Raw genomic sequence first — 23,826 nt, forward strand, 5'->3', positions numbered from 1 at the left:
ACACGGAGCGCTACCATAGAAACAGCAAGCGACCTCCAACACCGCGGCCATTTCTACTTTGGGCAGACTTGTATTACACCCAGCAGGACTGCTTTTATAAACGACAGACACTTTTCTAATTAAACATTTTATTTAAAAAAACAATTTAAAAACAAGACAAAACAGAAAAAAAATACACTGTGCAAACAGCATGGCTCTCTAGGATTGTGCAATGTTAAGCCTATTCAGAACCTATGGGCTAATAAAAACAGCTATAAAGCTATCTTTTTGATTTTCTTCCTTTTGTGTATCCTTTCCCGAACCAGCCCCCGCTGAGGGGTTCTTCTGAGACTGGCAGAGTCTGCTCTGTGGGCACATGATGAATCTCCATGGCCTTGATGGGTTTTCTAGTGTGACTGCCTTCTTCTTCAGGACGCAAGGGTACAGCCATAGAGAATATTGGGTCCTGAGATCTAGGGAAGAGAAAGTTGTGAGAGCAGGCCATATGTCAGGAGGAAGAGCAACCACATCGGCCATAGAAATACAAAGCAAGATACCTGTCATATTTAGGAACGTCCAGCTGAAGTTCATCCATCAGAATTTGCATGACATCATCACATTTCCCATTAATCTTCAGATTAGCAATTGTATCTTTAGGTGTCCACTGAGGAAATATACAGTTTGGTTGGAAGATACATTGTCGTTGCCTATATTGCCTACAGCACCTATTCTCTACTTTTGCAGCAACCTGCTTATTATCTTTTATTTATAGGACGCCAGCGCAGTGCATAACTTATACAACACAACATTGGTACTTCTAATGTGGTTGTTAAAAAATAAACCTGTCTGAAATCCAGAATGCAAAAGTTTTAACATGTTTTATTACCAAAAAGAGGTTTTAATACACAGAGTACTGAAAACATTTTTAAACATCACATTAGAACAGTAGACTGATCATCATGGATAAATGTGTTTTTACCTACATAGCGAAATTGTACTAATGAACAAAATAAAGATCTGGATCCGTACAAACCAGAAATATTTGTATGTGTTTTAAAAGAAGTCCTGATGTGTTTACACAAATATTGTATCTTACCTGCAAATTAACAATGTACAGTTTGGGACGTCGTGTAGTAGGTTTATTCATGGCCCACAGACAGTGATATTTCTTCAGGACCTGAAAGAACAGACCAAAATTAATGAAGAAAACATAACTGGGTAAAAGAAAAATGTAAGCAACAAAAAATGAGAAACAAGTACAATAGAAAAACTTAATATTGGAGAAAAGCAAAGTGTCAACAGGTACCTATTATTTTATGTAGATATACAACATACATGATAGTACTAATACATAGCATTTCATGTAGATATATAACATATGATAATACTTATACATAGTGCTGCAAATATAATATGCAGATTTGAGATTTGTATTGTATCTCAAGGAGCGGTCTTCAAGGAACACCCTTGTCAAAGTCCCAAAGCTTTCCACACTTTATTAATAAATTGCAGTCACAACAGGCAGTTACTCAGAAATCTGAACCACTACCATTTTATGGACTGTAGCTCAACTAGAGGATAAGGTGATGCAGTGCTATAGAAGATGCTGGTATAACTGAGTCTGTAGCCCTACAAAACATGGAGACTATGAACAATTCTGCTGAAAACGTATTTAGACATGACAAATAAGATAAGAAATCTGCCCCAGCTATCTTCATTAACAAAATATCATCATTATTCAGCAAATGAATCATTCAAGTCTCTCTGGTGGTTATGCTAATTAATGCACCAGTTTGTCATCTGTAGCAGTCCGCTAAGTATTTTTATAGATGAGATATAGAAGAAGAGGTGTACAGTAGTCAGGATGTTTTCATTTCAAGATAAAAAATGGTCCACATTAAGCAGTTGGACAGCTGTTAGTGTATTTGTAGCACAACCTAGTCACAACACAGAGTTTGCAGATGATAAATTACCTTTAGGCTGGAGCCAAGACAGAGAATGACATCAGCCTTCTCAGCAGCCTTCACTGCCCCTGACCAGTTCAATGGTTGTGTCAACCTTCCCCGCTCTCCAAAGTGAACTATAGAGTCTCTTAGTTCTCCCCCACACTTATGGCAGTAACGTCCTGTGTTGTGTTTATGAAGGGCTGTGCGTTCCGTCACATCAAATAATCGCACATATTCTCTGTGTAGGGAACAGGAAGTGCAAACCTACAGGAGACAGAAAATCATTAAAGGACAGCTGGAGAAAATACAAACTAGACCTAACTATTAGGAAATAGGCAACTTGTAACAAAAGGAGTATTAATAAATGGAATTTAAAAAAAAAAAAAATGTACCTTTAACCCTGTGCCTGTAAATCTAGTACACCATCAATATCCACATATATTATACCAATCCTGTGTTCCCAAACATCATATGCCAGTCTGTGCCCACACTGTTCTAGTCCCATGACCCCAAAATATATGCATCCACATACCCTTGCAATATGTGCAGTATAAACAGAACATTAGAACCCAGCCGCCTGTAGTGGTGGGGAGGACGTTTAGACCTGTAGTAGGACACACATGCCTATATTAGTGTAAGCTGTGCAAGTGAGATAGAAATGTCAGGTTCAAAGAAAACCTACAAAATCACATTGTACGAGTTAGGAGAGTGGAATCTGGAAGGTGATGATATGCTACAATCACAGGACAAACTATTACAGCTGGCCACTGCAGTGACAAATAACCAAACTGCTTTTACTTTGTCATTCATTATTTTATTAAACATAAAAAACAAAGAAACCATGTTCAATCACATTAAGCAGTGATAATCTATAGTAATAATATTGTCTACATCATATTTAAGTAATTTAGACCCACTCCCACTTACATCACTGCTTAAGTTCAGTGATGTTTAAGGGTAATCTTTTTTTGCCCAGTTATTTTCATTTTTTTTTTAAACAAGAATTTGATTAATTTTATTGTAATAATAAGCTGAAGTAGGAGAGGGTACAGAAAGAAAAAAAAAAAAAAGGGAGGGAGGACCAGGGTATAAATGTATTTCAATAAATTGCAGTTAAAGCATCAATATTACAATGGATGTTCTTAGCAATATATACAGACGAAAAGATCATAATATAATAAGGAGATGTGGGTCGTAGTATAACCTTTACATGAGCTTATAGGAACTCTCCTTAAGACTGGTGCATATTGATCTTTTAGGTATCTCACGGTGAATCAGTTCCTGATGGCTCCAATGGCTCGCCCATGTCCGCCTCCCATCGACACTCGTGAGATTCTGTCAACTAGGTTTTCATTTTGATAGCTGCAACTCTACCTAACCATGAGATGTATAGACTATTCCATGAGTGAAGGTCCTTTTTGAGAGAATCCAAGAGGGGGGAAATTAGTGGGGAAGAGTTAATCATAGTGTTTTAAGAAGATCCCAAGGTATTTTAATTGTCATGGTTGCCATTTAAATTAAAAGTTGTAGGAAAGGCGACTTTGGTCCTCGGGGGAGACATTAAGGGCCAGGACTTCCGTCTTACCAGAGTTCATTTTAAAATTAGAAAAACGGCCAAATTAAGTGACTTCATGCAACACAGAAGGGTGTTAGATGTGGGGATTCGGAATAGTAAGAAGGATATCGTCTGCATAGAGGGCTTTCTTATACTTAGAGGAGCCTATTGTAACGCCAGAGATATCTAGGTTCAAACGAATGCGGGCCACAAGGGGTTCCAGAGAGAGAGAAAGGGCAAATAGGAGTGGTGACGGAATCGGGATGTAATGCTGGCTGCCTCCTGTCAATACTGACAGCGGCATACCAATGGTTGGTATCCCGACGGGGGTCGGGTAAGTATACTTACCCTCTCCCCTTCTCCCCCTAACCCTCCCTTCTTGTAGCCTAAACCTAACCCTCCCTGTTAGTACCTAACCCTAGGTCTCCCCCCTTCGTGCCTAAACCTTAGCCTCCCCCGTTAGTGCCTAATCCTAACCCCCCCTCCCCCAAAACCTAACAATAAACCCGCTATGTAACCTAAACCTAACCCCCCCCCCCCCCCCCCCCCCTGCTGACAATAAGAACGTTTGTGCAGCCGTCCTTCTGTGTTCCGGTGTCGGGATTAAGATAGGCGTCTGTATTTCGACGCCTATCTTAAGTCCCTTGTTGGGATTCAGCCATCGGGACTTAGACCGATGGCCGCGCCAACTACATCCCCTGGTGACAGTTGACATCCTCCCTTTCCGGGTGCTGTTAAAATTGCAAAAACTGGAGAGAAGCAACCAATAGCAAGGATAGCAGCTGTAGGATTGTGGTAAAGCGCAGTGACAGAGTCTACGAAGGGGACAGAGAGAGACCCATGAACTCGAGAATGCGTAGCATGAAGGGCCAGGAGACCCTATCAAAGGCCTTCTCGGCATCTAGGGACACCACCAGGGCAGGGGTCTTCGAAGTGTTAACTACATGCATTAGATCAATTATCTTCCTAGTATTGTCTAACGTTTGGTGTCCTGATATGAACTCGACCTGATCAGGGTGAGTCAGGTCCGGTGTGATAGTTAGCCAGTCTGCTCTGAAGGATCTTGGCGAATAACTTTCGATCTTACCTAGTTATTTACATGCTCTGCCACAGCATTTCTATGGGGTTGAGGTTAGAACTTGACTTGGCCAATCCAAAACCTTGATTCTTTTCATTTTCAGTCATTTTGTTGTAGATTTGCTTGTGTTCTTAGGATCATTGTCCTTTTACATGATACAATATTGCCATGCATACCCTGGGATAAATGGTCTCATAGTTTTCTCTAGGTTGAGAGGAGTTTATAGTGGGATCAATTATTATGTAGATGGTCAGCCCTCCACCAACGGGTTCAACATTTAGTATTGGATTATTCAGTGGATACAGTGTTTGTTTTTCCAGACGCACAATTCTGAATTACACGTAATGTGGACGCTATCCTGGCTGCTTTCTGTGATCGGAAGTCCAGTGTGAACATTCACCAGTACTCACAGTTCTATGCATCTATGCTACTGCAATACCAAAATCAGCAGTGAACACCATAATTACCATTTGCACTAGCACCATCCTTCTTGTAGGAGATCAGAGTGAAATTGGAAAGATCTTTGCATATGTACAGATAAGAATAGGATGAAATAGTGTGTACAGACACATTGCAAATTTATTCTACATATGAATGCCCATTAATGCCCCATAGCCACGCTTTAATGCCCATCCAGAGCAAGCGAGAAGTGCATACGACTCGGAATTGCTCGTAAGCACAATAAGTTGTGAATGCAGCCCACACACCATGTGCAGTTTGCTAAATATCGCTTGAAGCGCACACATTCAGAATTGAGTGCAACTGAATATCAGGTCCAATGCTCCCAAAACAGAAGTCATGTTTCCTTCAAATACAATATTCCACACCTAAGCCATACATAGCAATGATATCTTTTGTGGGAGGAAAAGATAAAAGGGGCTATTTCCTGTTAACCCTTCCAGGAAAGCTATTCTTGCTCATTCTTTTTTGGATAGTATTCTCGTGAAGTTTATGATTTACCATGTTGAGGCTTGAAGACCACTGGATGTTGCTTTAGCTTATTTGGCATCTCATGGGACATTACATGGCCTGATCTTTGGATGAATTTACTGGGACACCCATAACTGGGAAAAATGGTCTCCAATTTCAGTTGTGAGAAAAGGTGACCAGCTGTCTTTGGGATGTTGCTCTGCAATCTGAATGAAGCCATAATGGCGATATTCGCAATGTTGATAGGCAATGTGTCAACATCCTCAAAATGTTGACATGTTTACAATGTTGACATTAGGGCTAGGCTGCAGGATGGGAGGGTTAGAGTAGGGGTAAGAGGACTGTACTCACTTGAATGCTGGCGCATCAGATGACTCCACGAGAACTAACCCCTTACGTGACCGGTAGGAGCCGGAAGCCGCAGGTGAAAACCCTGCTGCCCACGGGACCAGGTAAGACACCGCTAGACCACCATTGTCGGTTTGACGACATTCTATCATTTTGACATTTCAGCAGTGTCTACATGGTCAATGTCCACATGCTAAGCATGCCGACATGATGCATGTTGACACTATGAATGCCAACCTAGTACACCACACCCCTGCAATCACATCCCATGAAAGGATCACGGAGCAGCAGTCGAGGAGTGCCTGCTAGTAGTACTGGAAACATTATAAAAAAATATATATCTTTCTGGTGTGCTGCAACCTGAATGAAAGCACAGCAAAGCCTATAAGACCTCTGGCAGCAGTTGGACTGCTCAGAGGTATGGATACTATTTTTCTGAAGTAATGTTCCTGCTAGGCTCTTTTAGAAGGGAGCTGCGCCCTGCCCTTTTCTGCATATTTCACAGATGTGCCTGTCGGCACTTTCACATCATGTTTTGTTGATCATGGCTCCTGTACAGGAGTAGATAAGTAAACCAGGGACCAGGGTGACGCTGATCTCTGAGGCAGACCAGATGCCCTGGCACCTTGTATTGGAGAAGGGGAAGTTTTATGCACGCTGGCAGAAGGATGGAAGTAATGTGATCAGGCTGAGGTCTCCAGTTTCCTCTAATGGATTGTACTTCTGTACATACAGCCATGTCTGAAGTACCTAACAAGAAACTGAAAATATTGCCCCACAGTGTCCTCTATGTTAAACTGGCAATTGGCATATTATGACGGAGGGCTGATGGGCACTTAAGGGGTTTGTTGTACGAAACAGTTGAATGGGAAAGTTTTATTATTACATATAATAGTATAAATATTATATACTAATATAACACGGATTACATAAATTACAATAACTGTATATTTCAACTTTAGTAACACACAGAATCCAAACTTTTGCCCTTTAAATTAAAATGTGCCCTCCTCAGTGACCAGCCATATTCGTGAAAATAAAAATCCTACAGTGAACATGAGAAAGCCAAATTCTGCCTAGAGCAGGTCTTGTTCGCCCAAGCTTTCAATTTGTTTTTGCAAGAGATTTTATTGATTAAACCTCCGAACCCAGACTTCGTGGAACCAGGGTGGCAAGGAGTGGAGTGGTTGTTTTATGTAACCACCTTTAAAGAACAACCGATGAGCAAGAGACAATTTCCAAAGATCCTACTCTAGTCCACAGAATCACATACATGAAGGAGGGTGTACAATACAATTATACATACATTATTGCCCAGTGCACACTACTGCTCGAGGAAGAAAGGTCTTCAAAATATGCTCAGCTTACCCTGATAAATTAGAAACCATTAAAAAGGCGATCACATGCTTATCTCTCCTTACCTCAATGTACATATTTCCATGAACCTCAGAAGTCACTTCTCGGGATAAACCACTTCGAAGGTGAAGCCCATCACAGTTCTGCGATACTACATGCTGCACCTACAATATTATAGTGCAAAAGAGGATTACACCAATATCGCAGACAATACTAATGCAGAAGACACAAGAGTTTCATAGAGCATTAAAAGCCAGAGAAATGCTATGGGAAAACATCATAATAATATGTGTATGTAGAGTGTAAGTCAAGTAGCTTCAGCTCCTCTAAAAATGATAATGGAGAACCAAAAGCACATAAGATCCTGTAACAAGAATACCTAAAAACAGAGGAGCTACTATATGGGAGAAAACAATGGGGGGGATTCAATTATTTTCACCTGCGGCTGATAGTGTCGGGCGCACGACAGAGCAATTCAAATTTTGCTCTGTTCGGAAGCGTACAGCCGCAGGAGCATACATTTCTGCTCACAGCAACCCAGGCAGGAAAGCAGAAATGTGCAATAAGTATGATTTCTTCATCAGGATCCATAGGGCTCCACAGGGAGACAATGGGGTGTAGGTGGTACTACGAGGACTGGAAACCAACAGCAAAGCTTTTTTTTTCTATCCCAGGATGCTCCGGTCCTTCCCCCTATATACTGCCCACAGTCTGAAGGCAACTCAGTTGCGTTGGTGTCCAAACTGTTAAGCAGCCCAAGCTTTATTTTTATGATTTATATTTTATTTCATACAGAGCAAGCAGCGCTAGACAGTCCTCTGGACATCTGCTCCATCACCCCTCCGCAGCACCGCTACTCCAGCCCTCGGCTAGGTACTCTCGGACCCCAGACTGCACCACAGACTCAAAGGGACAGGTAAGGCGGGTTCCCGCGTCTATGCGCAGTTTTACCTCCGGTCTCAGGAGGCAGACCAGAGGCACTGATGTGGACCCCGGTGCTGTCTGGGACTCCGCTAGACTACCAGGGTGTAACCTATACAGGGGACAGCTAAGGCCAGAGACCCGGTGGTTGATGTCAGCAAAGGGGAGAAGGCCCTCTCCCTGCGGCTCCTCCCCCAGCTCAGGGTGCCATTCCACTGCAGTCTTGCCTCCCCTGAGCTGCTCCTCCCTCACCCTCCGCCCCCTCAGAGACTCACGGCAGCCATTTTCTGCATCAGCCTCGGGTATCCAGGAACGCTGGGTCCGGTCTCCCTGTATACCTCTTCCAGGAGCCAGGTTATACAGCGCTATTTCCTACAAGCCACTGCGGTCTGTGTAGTTGAATTTAGTGCCCACTGCAGTTATGTTGTATACTCTGCATTGTATGTGACTTGTGCTAGCGCTGCTGTCTGTTCATTTTTTCTACAACTGTCAGCTTATACCTTTCCCTTTCATTATAACCCTGGCATACTGAGGTATAGGGGGTTCATTGTACCTCACATCTACCTATATTTGTGAGGGCTGTCACATAGGGGATATCTGTGTTACGTACTACACTGTGCCTTATTGTTACATATATTGGGGTTGCTCACTGCACTGTGGCAGATTGTGTGCTACATTATCCTTGCAGCTATGTCTAACATGGGCAAGAATAATAAGCAGTCTGCTGCTCCCACTCAGGTGTCTTGCAAGTCCTGGTTAGCGGGCTTAGCTCCAGAGGATCTCATTCAAGATGGTCTATGTGCAGCTTGTTATACGACACCTGGCCCATCAGCCCCTGCATCCTCTCCTCAGGACTCCCCCAGGGTTTCTTTTTTACCAGGTTTTGGCAAAACCCCTATGGGATGGCCACAACAGGTACTCCCTGCGAATTCTTTGCCTCTCCCATAGGTAGACATACTTTCTACCTCAGTGCAGAGTCTAGCAGCTACCTCTACAGCCTTTCAACAAATGCTGCAATAGGAGAGACTTATCTAGGAAACCTACTAAGCATGCTGTGTTATCTTCCCAGTCCACCCAGCTATCAGAGTCTTAGTTATCATCTGGGGAGGCAGAAGATGCAGACCTCTCTCACTCAGACTCCCCCTCAGGAGAGAAGACGTCCCCCTCTAAATTGAATATACCTGCACTTGTGAGCTGTAAAATCTATTGTTGAAATAGAAGAGGCAGAACCCTAAGGCAAAATAGCCACTATTTAAGCGACAGAAGGTAGTTTTCCAAGAGTTTCCTCATTCTGATCATTTATCTGGTCTTATGTGTGAAGCATGGAATATACCTAGTAAAAAGTTTCAGCTGCCTAAACGCTTGATTTCCTTTTACCCTTTTCCAGCTATTGATTGCACTAAATGGGAAGTTCCCACGTGACACGCCTAGGTAAGAACGCTACCTTACCTATCCATACCTCAACCTCCTTAAAGGAGACTACGTATACAAGGATTGAAGCTTTCCTGAAATCTATATACTCTCTTACAGGAGCTATTACTCGCCTGCCAGGGCTACGGCCTGGGTGGCAAAAGCCATTGAGAGTTGGGGAAACGCCCTAGAAGACACATTTCCCTCTGATGCTTCAAGGGAACAGGTGTCCTACATATCTCACATTAGAGATGCAGCCTCCTATTTAGGAAAGGCAGCTTTGGATACTGGTCTCCTAGCTTCCAAGGCATCTGCGACTTCCGTGGTAGCCCGCCGTATTATTTAGCTTCGCTCATGGAAGGCAGATTCAGACTCTAAAAGGGTTTTGGAGTCTCTGCCTTATTCTGGGGATATCCTGTTTGGCCCAGAATTGAACAAGATTCAGAGACTGCGTTCTTGCCCTGTGCATCTACTACGAAGCCTCGGATGTCATCCTTTCATCCCCAAGGAAAAGCAAATGGTCAGTCCTTTGTACGGCAGTCGGCATCCACTAAGGCCTCCAAGCCTAGGACCAAACAGACCTGGGCTACTAGACGTCCACCTACCAAATCTGAGGACAAGCCTTCAGCCTGACGGCGGGGGCCTCTCCCTGGTGGCTCCCAAGGTAGGAGTCCTACTTCTTCAGTTCGACCAGCTCTGGCGTCAGACCACCTCAGACGCCTGGGTAAAAGTGGTCTCACACGGATACGCCCTCTCATTCCTGAGGCGTCCCCCCCAGCAGTTCTTTTGCACAGGACCTCCATCGGACTCAAGCAAAGCCCTGCTCCTCCAGAAGGCCATTCAGTCCTTACTGCTCTTGGGGGTAATAATTCCGGTCCCCTCATCACAGCGAGGGAAGGGCTATTATTCTACCCTTTTCTTGGTTCAGAAGGCCAACGGTTCTCATCTGCCTATCCTCAACCTCAAGTCTCTGAACAAATTTATCAGGGTGCCCAGGTTTCGTATGGAAACCCTACGCTCTATTGTCCTGGCTATGGAGCCTGGGGACTTTATGGTGTCTCTGGACATTCAGGACGCTTACCTACATATACCTATAGCGCCTTCTCATCAGCAGTATCACTGATATGCTATCCTACAGCAACATTACCAATTTCAAGCACTGCCTTTTGGGCTTTCTACAGCTCCTATGGTCTTTACCAAGATCATGGCAGTTATGGCGACCTATCTTAGTCGTCAGGGGATTAGACTGCTCCCATACTTGGACGATTCTCTTGCTCTTAGCAAGCTCCCCAGAAATTCTTCACCACCATCTACAAGTAACCATTGCCTTTCTACAGACACAGGGTTGGCTGATCAACTGGAAAAAGTCTTCCCTGACCCCTTCTCAAAGAATGGTACATTTGAGAGCCTTCCTGGACTCTCAGGCTCAGAGAATCTTTCTGACAGCAAACAAAATCTCTGTATTACAGCACAGAGTGTGCACTCCACAGTCGCCGAGTGTTAATTCACTCTGCAATGCAGACCTTGGGATCCAGGGTGCCCACCTTCGACATGGTGAAGTTCGCTCAGTTTCACTCCAGGCACCTACAACACCTGATCCTCTCCAGGTGGAACAGGCTGGCCCATCTGCTCAGATACCAGATGATGAGCCCCTCTCTCTCTCAGGTTCGCCTGTCCTTATCCTGGTGACTACAGACGTCCCACATAAAAAAGGGTCGACCCTTTTGGATTCCGGACTGGTCACTCATCACGGACGCAAGCCTCCGCGGGTGGGGCGCAGTGACCAGCCAGCACTCCTTCCAAGGATGCTGGACTCCAGGCTGAGGCGATCTTACCAATCAACGCTCTGGAACTCCAAGCCATTTACAAAGCCCTCACTCTGGCTCAGAATATTCTTCAGGGCAGGCCACTACAAGTACAGTCCGACAACACCACGGCAGTGGTCTACCTCAATCACCAAGGAGGTACTCTAAGTCTATCAGCAATGGCAGAAGTGTCCTGCATTCTCACATGGGCAGAGCGCCATCTCCCAGCCATCTCCGCAGTATTCATCCTGGGGGTTCTCAATTGGTCGGCTGATTCCCTCAGCCATCACGACTTGCATGCAGGGGAGTGGTCTCTTGAGACATTCCTCTTAAAGTCTAAAGGGTTTTCTAGTTCTGTGGTCTAGACCATGCTCAGAGCGCGTAAACCGGCCTCTGCCAGGATTTATCACTGGGTGTGGCATACATATTAACACTGATGTGCTACTAGAAACTATGACCCTCAGGTTTTTAGGGTTTCTAGAATCCTTGCCTTTCTTCAAGCTGGATTGGATCTCGGACTCCGCCTAGCCTCTCTGAAAGTGCACGTCTCTGCTCTATCCATCTGGTTCCAGCGCAGAATTGCTCCTCTTCCTTCCTGTAAGATGTTCTACGTATACAACCTCCCTTTGTCCCTTCTGTGGCTCCGTGGGATTTGTCGTGGTTCTCTACGTACTTCAGGAACCTCCATTCGAACCACTGGATTCAGTAGATATCAAATGGCTCACTGAGAAGACTCAGTTTCCCGTAGGGTATCAGATTTAGGGGAACTTTCCTGACGCTCCCCATTTCTAATCATTCATCCGGACAGGGCTGTTCTTCAAATGCGCCCTGGCTTCCTTCCTAAAGTGGTTTCTCGTTTCCACATTAATGAGGAAATTGTGGTTCCGGCCTTTCAATCACGAAACCCCTCGGCATGGGAGGCCTCTTTGGATCTGGACCGTACTAGTTCCATCAGGATATCGGATTCCCTCTTTGTCCTATATGGATTCCACAAGAAGGGATGGCCAGCCAACAGACTCTGGCCAGATGGCTTTGCATGACTATCTCATAGGCTTACACGCACACGGGTCTTCCTGCGCCGGCTAGAATATCTGCTCATTCTACTCGCTCTGTAGGACTCTCGTGGGCAGCCCACCGTGGCGTGTCTGCCGAACAACTATACAAGGCAGCCACGTGGTCTTCTGTCCACACCTTTCTTAGGTTCTATGCCTTTGATACATTTTCCTCTCAGGATGATTCCTTCAGGTGCCAAGTTCTCCTTTCAGCTCAGGAGCATCCCGGTCCTTGAACAACTGCTTTGGGACATGCCCATCATCTCCCTGTGGAGTCCTATGGACCCTGAAGAAGAAAAGGAGAGTTATGGTAAAACTTACCCTTGTTAACTCTTTCTTCGAAGTCCATAGGGTCAACAGGGCAAACGCACCTTGCTTCTATGGGTTTCTTCTCTTGGTCACTTGTTTCCTTCTCTGTGTGAGAGTGTGATTCTTCAGTGTACCAGTCTTCCTTCTCTCCTATCCTGCATTGGGCTTGTTAACAAAACCGAGTTGCCCTCAGGCTGTGTGAGGGTATAGGGGGAAGGACCTGAGCATCCTGGGATTGAAAAGCTTTGCTGTTGGTGTCTAGTCTTCCAAGTCCCACCTACACCCCATTGTCTCCCCTGTGGACCCTATGGACTTCGAAGAAAGAGTTAACAAGGGTAAGTTTTACCATAACTCTCCTTTTTTGTAGCTAAACCCTGTCTTTTTGGGTGTGACATGCATGGGTGCCCAAAATCAATTGAATATCGCACCCCAATCTCTCATCACGGGAGATGGGGTGCGACACAGCAATTTAATTCCCCCCTATATGTGGTTCACATTACAGTCCTGAGGTCATAACTCAATTCCTGACTAAGGCACTATCTGCATGAATTTTGTATGTTCTTCCCGTGTTTCAGTGAGTTTCATCCAGGTACTACGGTTTCCTCCTAAACTTTACTGGTAGGTTAATTGGCTCCTAACAAATAATGAACCCTAGTGTGTACGTGTACTCATGTGATACGGAATATAGATTGTAAGCTCTACTGGGGAAGGGGGCAGATATTATCGACAGAAATACAGTCAGGTCCATAAATATTGGGACATTGACAGAATTTTCATATTTTGTCCTCTCTTCACCACCACAATGGCTCTGAAATGAAACAAACAAGATGTGATTTAACTGCAGACTTTCAGATTTAATTTGAGGGTAATTACATCCAAATCAAGTGAACGGTGTAGGAATTACAACTGTTTCTATATGTGCCTCCCACTTTTTAAGGGGCCAAAAGTAATGGGACAAACTAAACAATCATAAATCTAACTTTCACTTTTTAATACTTTGTTGCAAATCCTTTGCAGGCAATTACAGCCTGAAGTCTGGAACGCGTAGACATCTCCAGATGCTGGGTTTCATCCCTGGTGATGCTCTGCCAGGCCTCTACTGCAAATGTCTTCAGTTCCTGCTTGTTCTTGGGGCATTTTTCCTTCAGTTTTGTCTTCATCAAGTGAAATGCATGCTCAAATCGGATTCAGGTCAGGGGATTGACTTGGCCACTGCATAACATTCCACTTTTTAGCCTTAAAAAACTCTTTGGTTGCTTTTGCAGTATGCTTCGGGTCATTGTCCATCTGCACTGTGAAGCGCCGTCCAATGAGTTCTGAAGCATTTGACTGAATATGAGCATATAATATTGCCTGAAACACTTCAGAATTCATTCTGCTGCTTTTGTCAGCAGTCACATCATCAATAAATACAAGGGAACCAGTTCCATTGGCAGCCATACATGCCCACGCCATGACACTACCACCACCATGCTTCACTGATGAGGTGGTATGTTTTGGATCATGAGCAGTTCCTTTCCTTCTCATCTCTTCCCATCACTCTGGTACAAGTTGATCTTTGTCTCATCTGTCAATAGGATGTTGTTCCAGAACTGTAATGGCTTTTTTAGATGTTGTTTGGCAAACTGTAATCTGGTCTTCCTGTTTTTGTGGCTCACCAATGGTTTGCATCTTGTGGTGAACCCTCTATATTCACTCTTGTGAAGTCTTCTCTTGATTGTTGACGTTGACACATATACATCTACCTCCTGGAGAGTGTTCTTGATTTGGCCAACTGTTGTGAAGGGGTTTTTCTTCACCAGGGAAATAATTCTTTTGTCATCCACCACAGTTGTTTTCCGTGGTCTTCCGGGTCTTTTGGTGTTGCTGAGCTCTCCGATGCGTTCTTTCTTTATAAAAATGTTCCAAACAGTTGATTTGGCCACACCTAATGTTTTTGCTATCTCTCTGATGGGTTTGTTTTGATTTTTCAGCCTAATGATGGCTTGCTTCACTGATAGTGACAGCTCTTTGGATCTCATATTGAGAGTTGACAGCAACTGATTCCAAATGCAAATGTCACACCTAGAATCAACTCCAGACCTTTTACCTGCTTAATTGATAATGAAATAACGAGGGAATAGCCCACACCTGTCCATGAAATAGCTTTTGAGTTGATAGTCCCATTACTTTTGGCCCCTTAAAAAGTGGGAGGCACATATTGAAACTGTTGTAATTCCTACACCGTTTATCCGATTTGGATGCAATTACCCTCAAATTAAATCTGAAAGTCTGCAGTTAAAGCACATCTTGCTTGTTTCATTTTAAAACCATTGTGGTGGTGAATAGAGGCCAAAATCTGAAAATTCTGTCAATGTCCCAATATTTATGGACCTGACTGTATTCTCTGTAAAGTGCGGCACTATATAAATAGCCTAATAAAAAAAATAATTCCATTCTTTAGTAGACAGCGACATGGAGAAGAAACTAAAAATGCTCAATGATCTCTAGTTCCCAAAATTATACAATTTTTGGTAATGGCAACCCGACGTTTAGTGTATGGGTGAACTGTGAGCTGGACATACTTATGCTGGCCGAATATTTTTCGACAAAATAAAAAAAATTATACTATAGAGAATCTTCATTCTTAGGAGTATCGGCTCAGGAAACTTGAGACAAACAGCAGGGAAGGGGACCATTACACATCTGTTGCAGAAAGATATTGGTGCAATACATTTGGTTAGGACTAGGCTACACAGTAAAATAGTTATCACCATCTACAAGACAGCACAGAAAAGCAGTTGTAAACGCTTACCAGCCCTGCTCGATGTAGCTGTGCAATGCACATGTGCGTCAAGGTTGGCTGAGCCTCACTTAGATCTCCAGTACTATGGAAACAACAATTATTCACAAATAATTAAAATATTCTCATTAAGGATCCATAAGACAGGCTACCCTCATAGGACACCGCTCACCTCACACTCCTGCCCTTATTCAGAAGAGTCCACACACCACTTGGTCCCCGATAATCTGGAATAGCAGCTGCCTGTAAGAAGCAAGCAGACATCACATGAATTTCCACTAACCTTTGGCTAAACTACTGGTCATGGAGTGAGGTCACAAGCTGATACTTAAGCAGTCTTTTCATTGGTTTAGTACACAAAATGCCTGACTCTACTGCGTGTTGGTGACAGGTGCTCTTAGATTTAACATCCTTAAATAAATAAAAATAATAAAACTAAAATGGAGACTCAAAATTGGCACCATATATTTGGCAGGTTACTCTTTACCAAAATCAATCTCAAATTTATTACAATATGTTCCATAAGTGGTTCAGTTTTACATGATTCTTTATATGTACATATTGGGAACAGTGGCTGCACATCATATTGCAACATAACCAGATATAAAGAGGTGAAATGGGACGGGGAAGGAAGGGATTAGGAAATACTACCTGAAATTCATTAATGACTGATACTGCTAAATGCAATGTCAAAACCGGGTTGTTAAGTCCCCAAAAGTATATGATACTAGTAATGGAAGGCCAATACTAGATGAGGATTCTCACAATTGTTCTAATGCTTTCAGAATTTTCTCCTAACATACAAAGTAAAAAATGCTTCTAAAACAGGGCTCGACAAATCCCGAGGGCCAGGTCGCCATGGCTACTAGATTTTGCTGCCTGACTACTAGATTTTGCAGTGAGGGAGGAAGCAGATCTTCATCAGCTCCGGCGGAGGTTCGTGCCTATAGTATTGCTGTGTTCATATCATGCACAGGAGTGCATGTGCTGAGTGTCGCCTGTGGTGACTGCTGTGCCTCTGTCCATCCCGGCCTGCACTGACTACTCCTCCTCCATCCTGGCCTGCTCTGATCCCTGCTGTCTGTCCCAGTCTACTCTGATCCTTCTGTACGTCCCAGCTGTCTATTCTCTCCTATCTCTGGCTGCATAGAGCTCTCCGGTAGTAGGGTCTATGCGTGGCCAGGTATTGCGGAATGTCTTCAGAGGGATAGTGGTGTGACCACGAGGGGAGGGGGGTTTGTTGTACTTTCTGGCACCATTATTTTATGTGAAATGTGGTCCGTTACTACTGGAGGGTGGGGGGGTGGAGCAGGAGGGCTGTGCAGAGCAGCGAGGGGAGCCTCCATTTTACTGTATCCATTCAACTGTGACCATTTTGTGGACTAGTATAGTGTGTATAACAGTTGCATATTACACAGAGCTGTGCTCCTCACTCACTCCTGTAATTTTTTTGGGGTACGGTGGTCTGGCTCCTAGATTTTAGAAAAAATTGTCAAGTCCTGTTATAAAATATGGGATAGATATTACATGGAGTGCATTGAGGGATTCCATTTTGTAAGAAAATTAAACTTAAGCTAATACCTTTCTATCTTTCTGTTATTACCCAGTCTCATTTTACAAAGGTTTTGTCCCCAATTGTAAAGAGCAGTGGAATATACTGGCGCTACATACATAAATGTTATTAAAAAATAATAAATGCCAACAGAATAAGACACCAGATTAAAAAATACCATATTTTTACAACAGCTCATACCAAATTATATTAGCACTGCAAATGACGTTCACCCATGCATCACATACAACATTCTAGACCTGTAACAACACAATACCAGTCATCTGTCAACTGATTATTGTTGTATCACTTGCCTCCAAACATACTACCACCCTGCCTGTATCAAACAACAATATAGACAGCAGGTTCAGATTGGTCCTCCTACTCACATCCCTTTACTGTAACAGTTTTTAAGTGGCAAACCTCAAGATTCTGCCAACTGCATGTTAGTGCAACTTTTATATTTGGATGTCATAACCAAGTATCAAATCACTATGTGCTGGATGTCCCACGCAAATTCTTGATTTTAATAAAGTCTTGATTTAGTTTGTTCTCTAATTAGTTTTATACACTAATGTATGCTTACAATATTTTTTGTCAAAGATGTATGGGAAACAATGAAAAGATTGGGAGGAGAAATGGATAATAATTAGTAGGACAACAGACAGGAGTTTTCTACGGTCCCATAATTAAGCTATTGTAATATTCTCTTGCAATTTTTTCAAAATTCATAGATTTACATTGTATGCATTTAGTTATTGTTATATTTTGCTTTTTTATGCCACAGCATTAATCATATTCTTTAAGTATGTTATTGCTGTTTACTGTGGTGAAAAGGATGTAAATATTTATGGTAACAGGTAATGCACCAGTGTCACAATAAAAAAAAAAAAAAACACTAATATACAAATAGCTAATGTACAGCTCTCATTATTTCCAGTGGGAGTGGAAAAAGTTACTGTCCATGCTTCAATTAGAACAAGATGCCTTACAGATATTTGAATTCACCCATAACCCCAATACATAAGATGCAATTAAGAATGCTCCATTAACCAACTTCAAATGGCTAAACTATTCTGTCGGCCAAGAGCTTAAAGTGGTTTTGATTCCCCTTTCCTGCTATCAGATGCTTGCTCCTCCATACCGTGCTGATCCCGGCTCCAGTGTAGATCACCATATTCTTTGCCCCACGCACAGCTTCAGCCAACTCTAGAACCTTCTCTTGAAGCACTTCAGCTTCATCAACAACCTGAATAGGCAATATACCGTAATTAATTTGTTAATCACCAACAACAGACAGCATTCCAGACATTAACATTCGCTGTCACATACAGTATTGGTATTTCTAGAGGTCACAAAAATCAGATTAATTCTGCAATACGGGTTTCCCCATACAGCATATTGGTTCGTCTGATTAACCCATATGCTATATGGGGAAACGTGTTAGGAATTGTGGGTATACAGGACACTGACCTCCTATAGCACCATTGTGCTGCCACAATCAGCCCGGGTTACAACAGTGGAAGCCAGGAGCGAGGCGGACACACAGGCTGAGTCAGTCACCATTTGTGTTGCCACGCTCAGCCCGAGTCATGACAGCAGGCGGACCCACAGGCTGAGGTAGTCACCGGCTGCACACTGGATGTGCCTAATACAAACAAACTATATCTACAATACAGCACTGCTCACACTGATAATCACCCCGCTATTTCACTGTGCAACAAGCGGGTAACCGGTGAGTAGCTTAGAGGTGGTGTGCAGACAGTCAATGAGCCAGAAGGTATTTATTTTGTCCGGACAAATTGTTTGAAGCCTGCATGATCAAGCTACCGGCGGGCAAATATAGTAACTGAATAGGTCTGCTGGATGAATTTTTTTCTGAATTTACATGCCAATTAACTAATTTGTGGATGATTTTGCGTTACTTATCTAATTATATGCCAAGTGACTGCCTTTGATACTGAATAAATTGGATGAAAAACGGTCCATTGAAGTCACCATTAACATTTAAAGAGATACATGGTTTCAAAGACTATGGGGTCTATGTACTAAGCAGTGATTAGAGACAGAGTGAAAAGTGATGTCAGTGATAAGGTGCCAGCCAATCAGCTCCCAACTGCCATATCACAGGCTGTGTTTGAAAAATGATAGTTGGGAGCTGACTGGCTGGCACCTTACCACTTTTCACTGCTTAGTACATAGACCCCTTTGTCCTCTATATTGAGCAGAAGGCGATACATTTTAACAATTATGTCTCATGAGTAGCACTCAGTTATATTATGTCATTATCTTTTACAGTGGTATAATATGTTTTATATGTAGGTTTTTACAACTTTATGTTATTTTGCTTTGAGGAAAAAAAGTTTATTTTTATAGTACACTCTTGACTCCTCCTTCTGTACAGATACAAGTCAGCACAGCCTAAACCTTTTTTTCTAGTTTACAGTGAGGTATCTATGGTGACTACCTTCAATCAAGTGTGGCTACCAGTACTACATCTATGTTTACCGCCTGTGGCAGGATCAGGGCCATCAGGCATTGATAGTAAATGTTTAGCCCACTGGAAGTCCCCTTCTCACAATCTTGTCTAATACTGTATGTACTATAACACACACACACAAATATATTATAATTATATATATATATATATATGTATTCTTAAATGTTACCATGCATAGTTGCCCACATTGCTATTTTCTATTCAATTTTCCTTTGTACTGTAGGAGATGTGTCTATTAACAGGCCACAGGCACTCCACTGAGTTGCGTCTTGTCCGATTAGACATGCTGGAGACAGGTTGCACATAGCGACCGTAACGGGGTAAAGGCTGGTGGAGGTTCCAGGGCCAAACCTAGTGTAGCAAGTCTCTGCGATAACAGGAAGATTTAAAAGATGTAGTTCCAGTGCAAAAGTGTGTTTATTGCTTCATATAACCTGGTCAGTGCTGACGCAGAATCACTAATCCAGTAGGACTGGATGCTGGGTGGAGTGTATTGGCTACCAAGAAGTCGCAGAGTGGCAAGAACTGGCTGTCAGTGGATTGAGAAGCTTCTGTGGAGGGTTTTCTTTGTGCAGGCACTAACAGTAAAAAGACATTGCATCTAGTCTTGGTTACATGAATAGAGGAGTGAAGCTCAGCAGCTGGAACTATACATCTAACTGACCAAGACAAATACGCTGGTGACATACAGGAGTGTGTAATTTGCAGTGTGATGAACTATTATGATCTGTTGTGTGCTTTAAAAAAAATAAAAAAATAAAAATATATATATATATATATATATATATATATATTTTATATATAAATAGGGTTGAACCTATTATCTATCTAGGCAATTTATTTGAACCACATCGAAGTACCAGGAAGGCCAGGGGTGATAAATGAAGCCAGATTAAATTCTCTGTGGGGATTATGTAGCATGCTTGCCGAGTTCGCTATGAAACTATGCACCTTCACTGATTTTCCCTCACACCCTGTAGAGGTGCACAACTAAATCAGTGGACACTGGGGTTTATTCACTAAGCCTTGGAGAGAGAGAAAATGGAGAAAGATAAGTCCCAGCCAGTCAGCTCCTGTCATTTTTTTCAAACACAGCTGGTTGTCTGGGACTTATCTTTCCCCATTTTATCTCTTGGCTGGGACCTCTCTTTCTCCATCTTCTCTCTCTTTCCAAGGCTTAGTGAATAGACCCCACTGTCTACGTTAATGGGCGCAGTTTGACATCAGGGTGATGCCAATGGCAGATCTATGATAATTGTATCAGTCCCATCAGGTCTGACCTGTAAGCAGGGGTAAAGAGCTAAACATTATCCCAGTATCCTGACATTGCCATCACCTGCCCTCTCAGTGCCTGACAGCGATGGATCCACCCTCACTGTCATCCACCAACCCACAATCTGGCTCAGTTACTAGTGAGGTTTCCATGGTATTTGCCATCAACCTCCCTCCTGCTCTTCTACCAGTGCCTTATCCATGGTGACAGCCATCACCCATCTCTCCTGCCTATAGAAGGACTACCAATGACATCCATGGTGACTATCAGCACCCATTGTCCATATACATCTAGCTGACAGGGATATACCCCATGGTGACTGGCAAAGCCCTCCCGCTTGGAGACCATCATCACCCACCCTGTTACCGATGAGATACAAGCGGGTGACACACCGACCTCCTGCTCCCGGTACCGGAGCCGCTCCCTCCGCTGCCGTTGCTTCTCCAACTCCTGCACCAGCTCCGCACAGCTCTCCAGCAGCCTCCGCTCCCCGGGACTCCGCTCGGCTTCCGGCTTGTAGAGAATCCGGGAGATCTGCAGGGAGACTGACCGTTACTTCTGCCGTTCCCCGCTCCTCCATGCCGCAGCCTCGCCGCTCTCTCCCGTTACCTGTCTCCGCCGCTCCCGGTGCTGCTCACGCCGCTCAATTTCCTCTCGGGCTTCCGCTTTCCGTTCTGCACGTCCCATTATACCGGTAACTTTCTTGCTTACCTTGGAGACAGAGAACTTCCGCTTCCGTGAGTTACCGGCACCGGAAGCTGCGTCACATAACTAATATAAATGTATTGTGGACAGTACGTGGTAGCCGTAGGCTAGCGCCGCCGCACGTTTCCTATTTTATATTCATCATAGGCGGCGGCCACACCGGCACCAGGATTGGCGGTATCGGCGGCAGCGCACCTTGCGTCCTCTTCTTATTTTTTGTTAACTGACGCATGCACTTACCGACCTCTTATTCTCTTACTGACTGCCTATCCTCTATTACTGACTTCCTATATTCTTCCTGCCTGCCTATCATCTTCTTACTGACTGCCCATTCTTACTGACTTCCTATATTCTTACTGCCTGCCTATCCTCCTATTACTTACTTCCTATATTCTTACTGACTGCCTTCTTATTACTGACGCCATATATTCTTACTGACTGCCTATCCTCTATTACTGACTTCCTATATTCTTACTACCTGCATATCCTGTTATTACTGACTGCCTATCTTATTACTGACTCCATATCTTATTACTGACTATATATTTTTACTGACTGCCTATCCTCTTACTGACTTCCTATATTCTTACTGACTGTCTATCTTCTTATTACTGACTTCCTATATTGTTACTGACTGCCTATCCTCTTATTACTGACTTCCTATATTCTTACTGACTGCCTATCATCTTCTTACTGACTGCCCATTCTTACTGACTGCTTATCATCTTCTTACTGACTTCCTATATTCTTACTGCCTGCCAATCATCTTCTTACTGACTTCCTATATTCTTACTGACTGCCTATCATCTTCTTACTGACTTCCTATATTCTTACTGACTGCCTATCTTATTACTGACGCCATATATTCTTACTGACTGCCTATCCTCCTATTACTGACTTCCTATATTCTTATTGACTGCCTATCCTCCTATTACTGACTGCCTATCTTATTACTGACGCCATATATTCTTACTGACTGCCTATTGTCTTCTTACTGACTTCCCATTCTTACTGACTGCCTATCCTCTATTACTGACTTCCTATATTCTTACTACCTGCCTATCCTCTTATTACTGACTGCCTATCTTATTACTGACTCCATATCTTATTACTTACTCTATATATTTTTACTGACTGCCTATCCTCTTACTGACTTCCTATCTTATTACTGACTCCATATATACTTACTGACTGCCCAGGGCCGGCTCGTGGCGTGTTCACCCAGTGCGGTCGAACAGGGACGCCAATAATAAACAAAGAAACCAAGCGCCACAAAGGGGTGTATATCAGTAATTATGAAAATAAATAGTAGCTGTGTATGAAGCTGCCCTCCACCTGGGAGTAAGCCACCACTCCCAATAGGCACCAAAAAAGATGCCAAAGAACTAAAAAAATGGTATAGGTGGAATGGCGCTAGAAACACATTATAGCATTGAAACAATGTGATAATAAATCATTTAATAAATAGTAAGATTACAATGAAATAGATACAACAGAAGAAAATAAGTATAAAACATACTAATAAAATTGTGTCTCAGCAACAATAAATGGATGAAAAGAAGTATCCTATAGCAACTGCAACAGTGTTACCAAAAATAAAATATGGCTACTTGAAGCTCCGTGCAGACAGGGAGTGGACCTCCACAAATGAATGGTTATTGAAACCAATATGCGGCCATATAGAAAGTCGTGGTGGGGTACCCCAAAAGTGTGCCAATGGATGGGTCTGGGTAGTAGTATACCGCTTGCAACATTAATGGCTCATGCTCACCCCTCAGACGCGGAATGCAATGAGTCCAGAATAGGATACGATGTCAGCCCGGAGTGGAGCTGTAAACTCTGAGGTCCGGCACACATCGGCGTGAGGTCACCAGCGGGATAAGGCCGGACTCAGCAATGAGGCGGCTCTCTCTGATGATGAGCGACCGGACTCCCAGTGATCTGCAACTCTCTCCAGAGAGATGTGGGCGGCGTGTGTTGGCTCACAGGGCTCAGCCGCAGCTGATAGTCCGGTCCTGTGATGACTCAAACAGGACTCAAGGTGGAAAGAAAACCGGGCTGTGTGTAAAACCGCTAGCTGTAGGAGTGATGAGATGATGGTGTACTGGTGCAGTAGATAGAATAAAAGTGGTCTCTGTAATCCTTAACACGTTTCACTGCAATATAGCAGCTTCTTCAAGAAGGCAGAATGAGTGAATGTAGCATGGACAGCTAATATATACCCATTTTCATTAATGGACCACCTGTGAATCAACACCTGTCAGACATCAACTGGCTAATAGGTGTGTGTTAGAATTTCATTACCTAATAGGTCGCAATTCAGAA

At 43.4% G+C, this 23,826-nt stretch overlaps 1 protein-coding gene across 1 annotated transcript; it reads right to left on the reverse strand.

The window, feature by feature from the left end:
* Positions 1-151: 151 nt before the first annotated feature.
* On the reverse strand, positions 152-21,652 carry SIRT7 (sirtuin 7). The gene is made up of 10 exons (XM_088474770.1): positions 21,406-21,652; positions 21,193-21,330; positions 18,168-18,272; positions 15,644-15,714; positions 15,484-15,556; positions 7,258-7,356; positions 1,953-2,189; positions 1,076-1,156; positions 537-643; positions 152-452 (listed from the first exon to the last, which is right to left on the reverse strand). The coding sequence occupies exons 1-10, from the start codon at positions 21,481-21,483 to the stop codon at positions 260-262; spliced, it is 1,182 nt and encodes a 393-aa protein (XP_088330896.1). The 5' UTR covers positions 21,484-21,652; the 3' UTR covers positions 152-259.
* Positions 21,653-23,826: the final 2,174 nt, after the last annotated feature.

This window comes from Taudactylus pleione, unplaced genomic scaffold (assembly GCF_031769625.1).
Source record: "Taudactylus pleione unplaced genomic scaffold, aTauple2 ptg000016l, whole genome shotgun sequence".
NCBI lineage: Eukaryota > Metazoa > Chordata > Amphibia > Anura > Myobatrachidae > Taudactylus > Taudactylus pleione.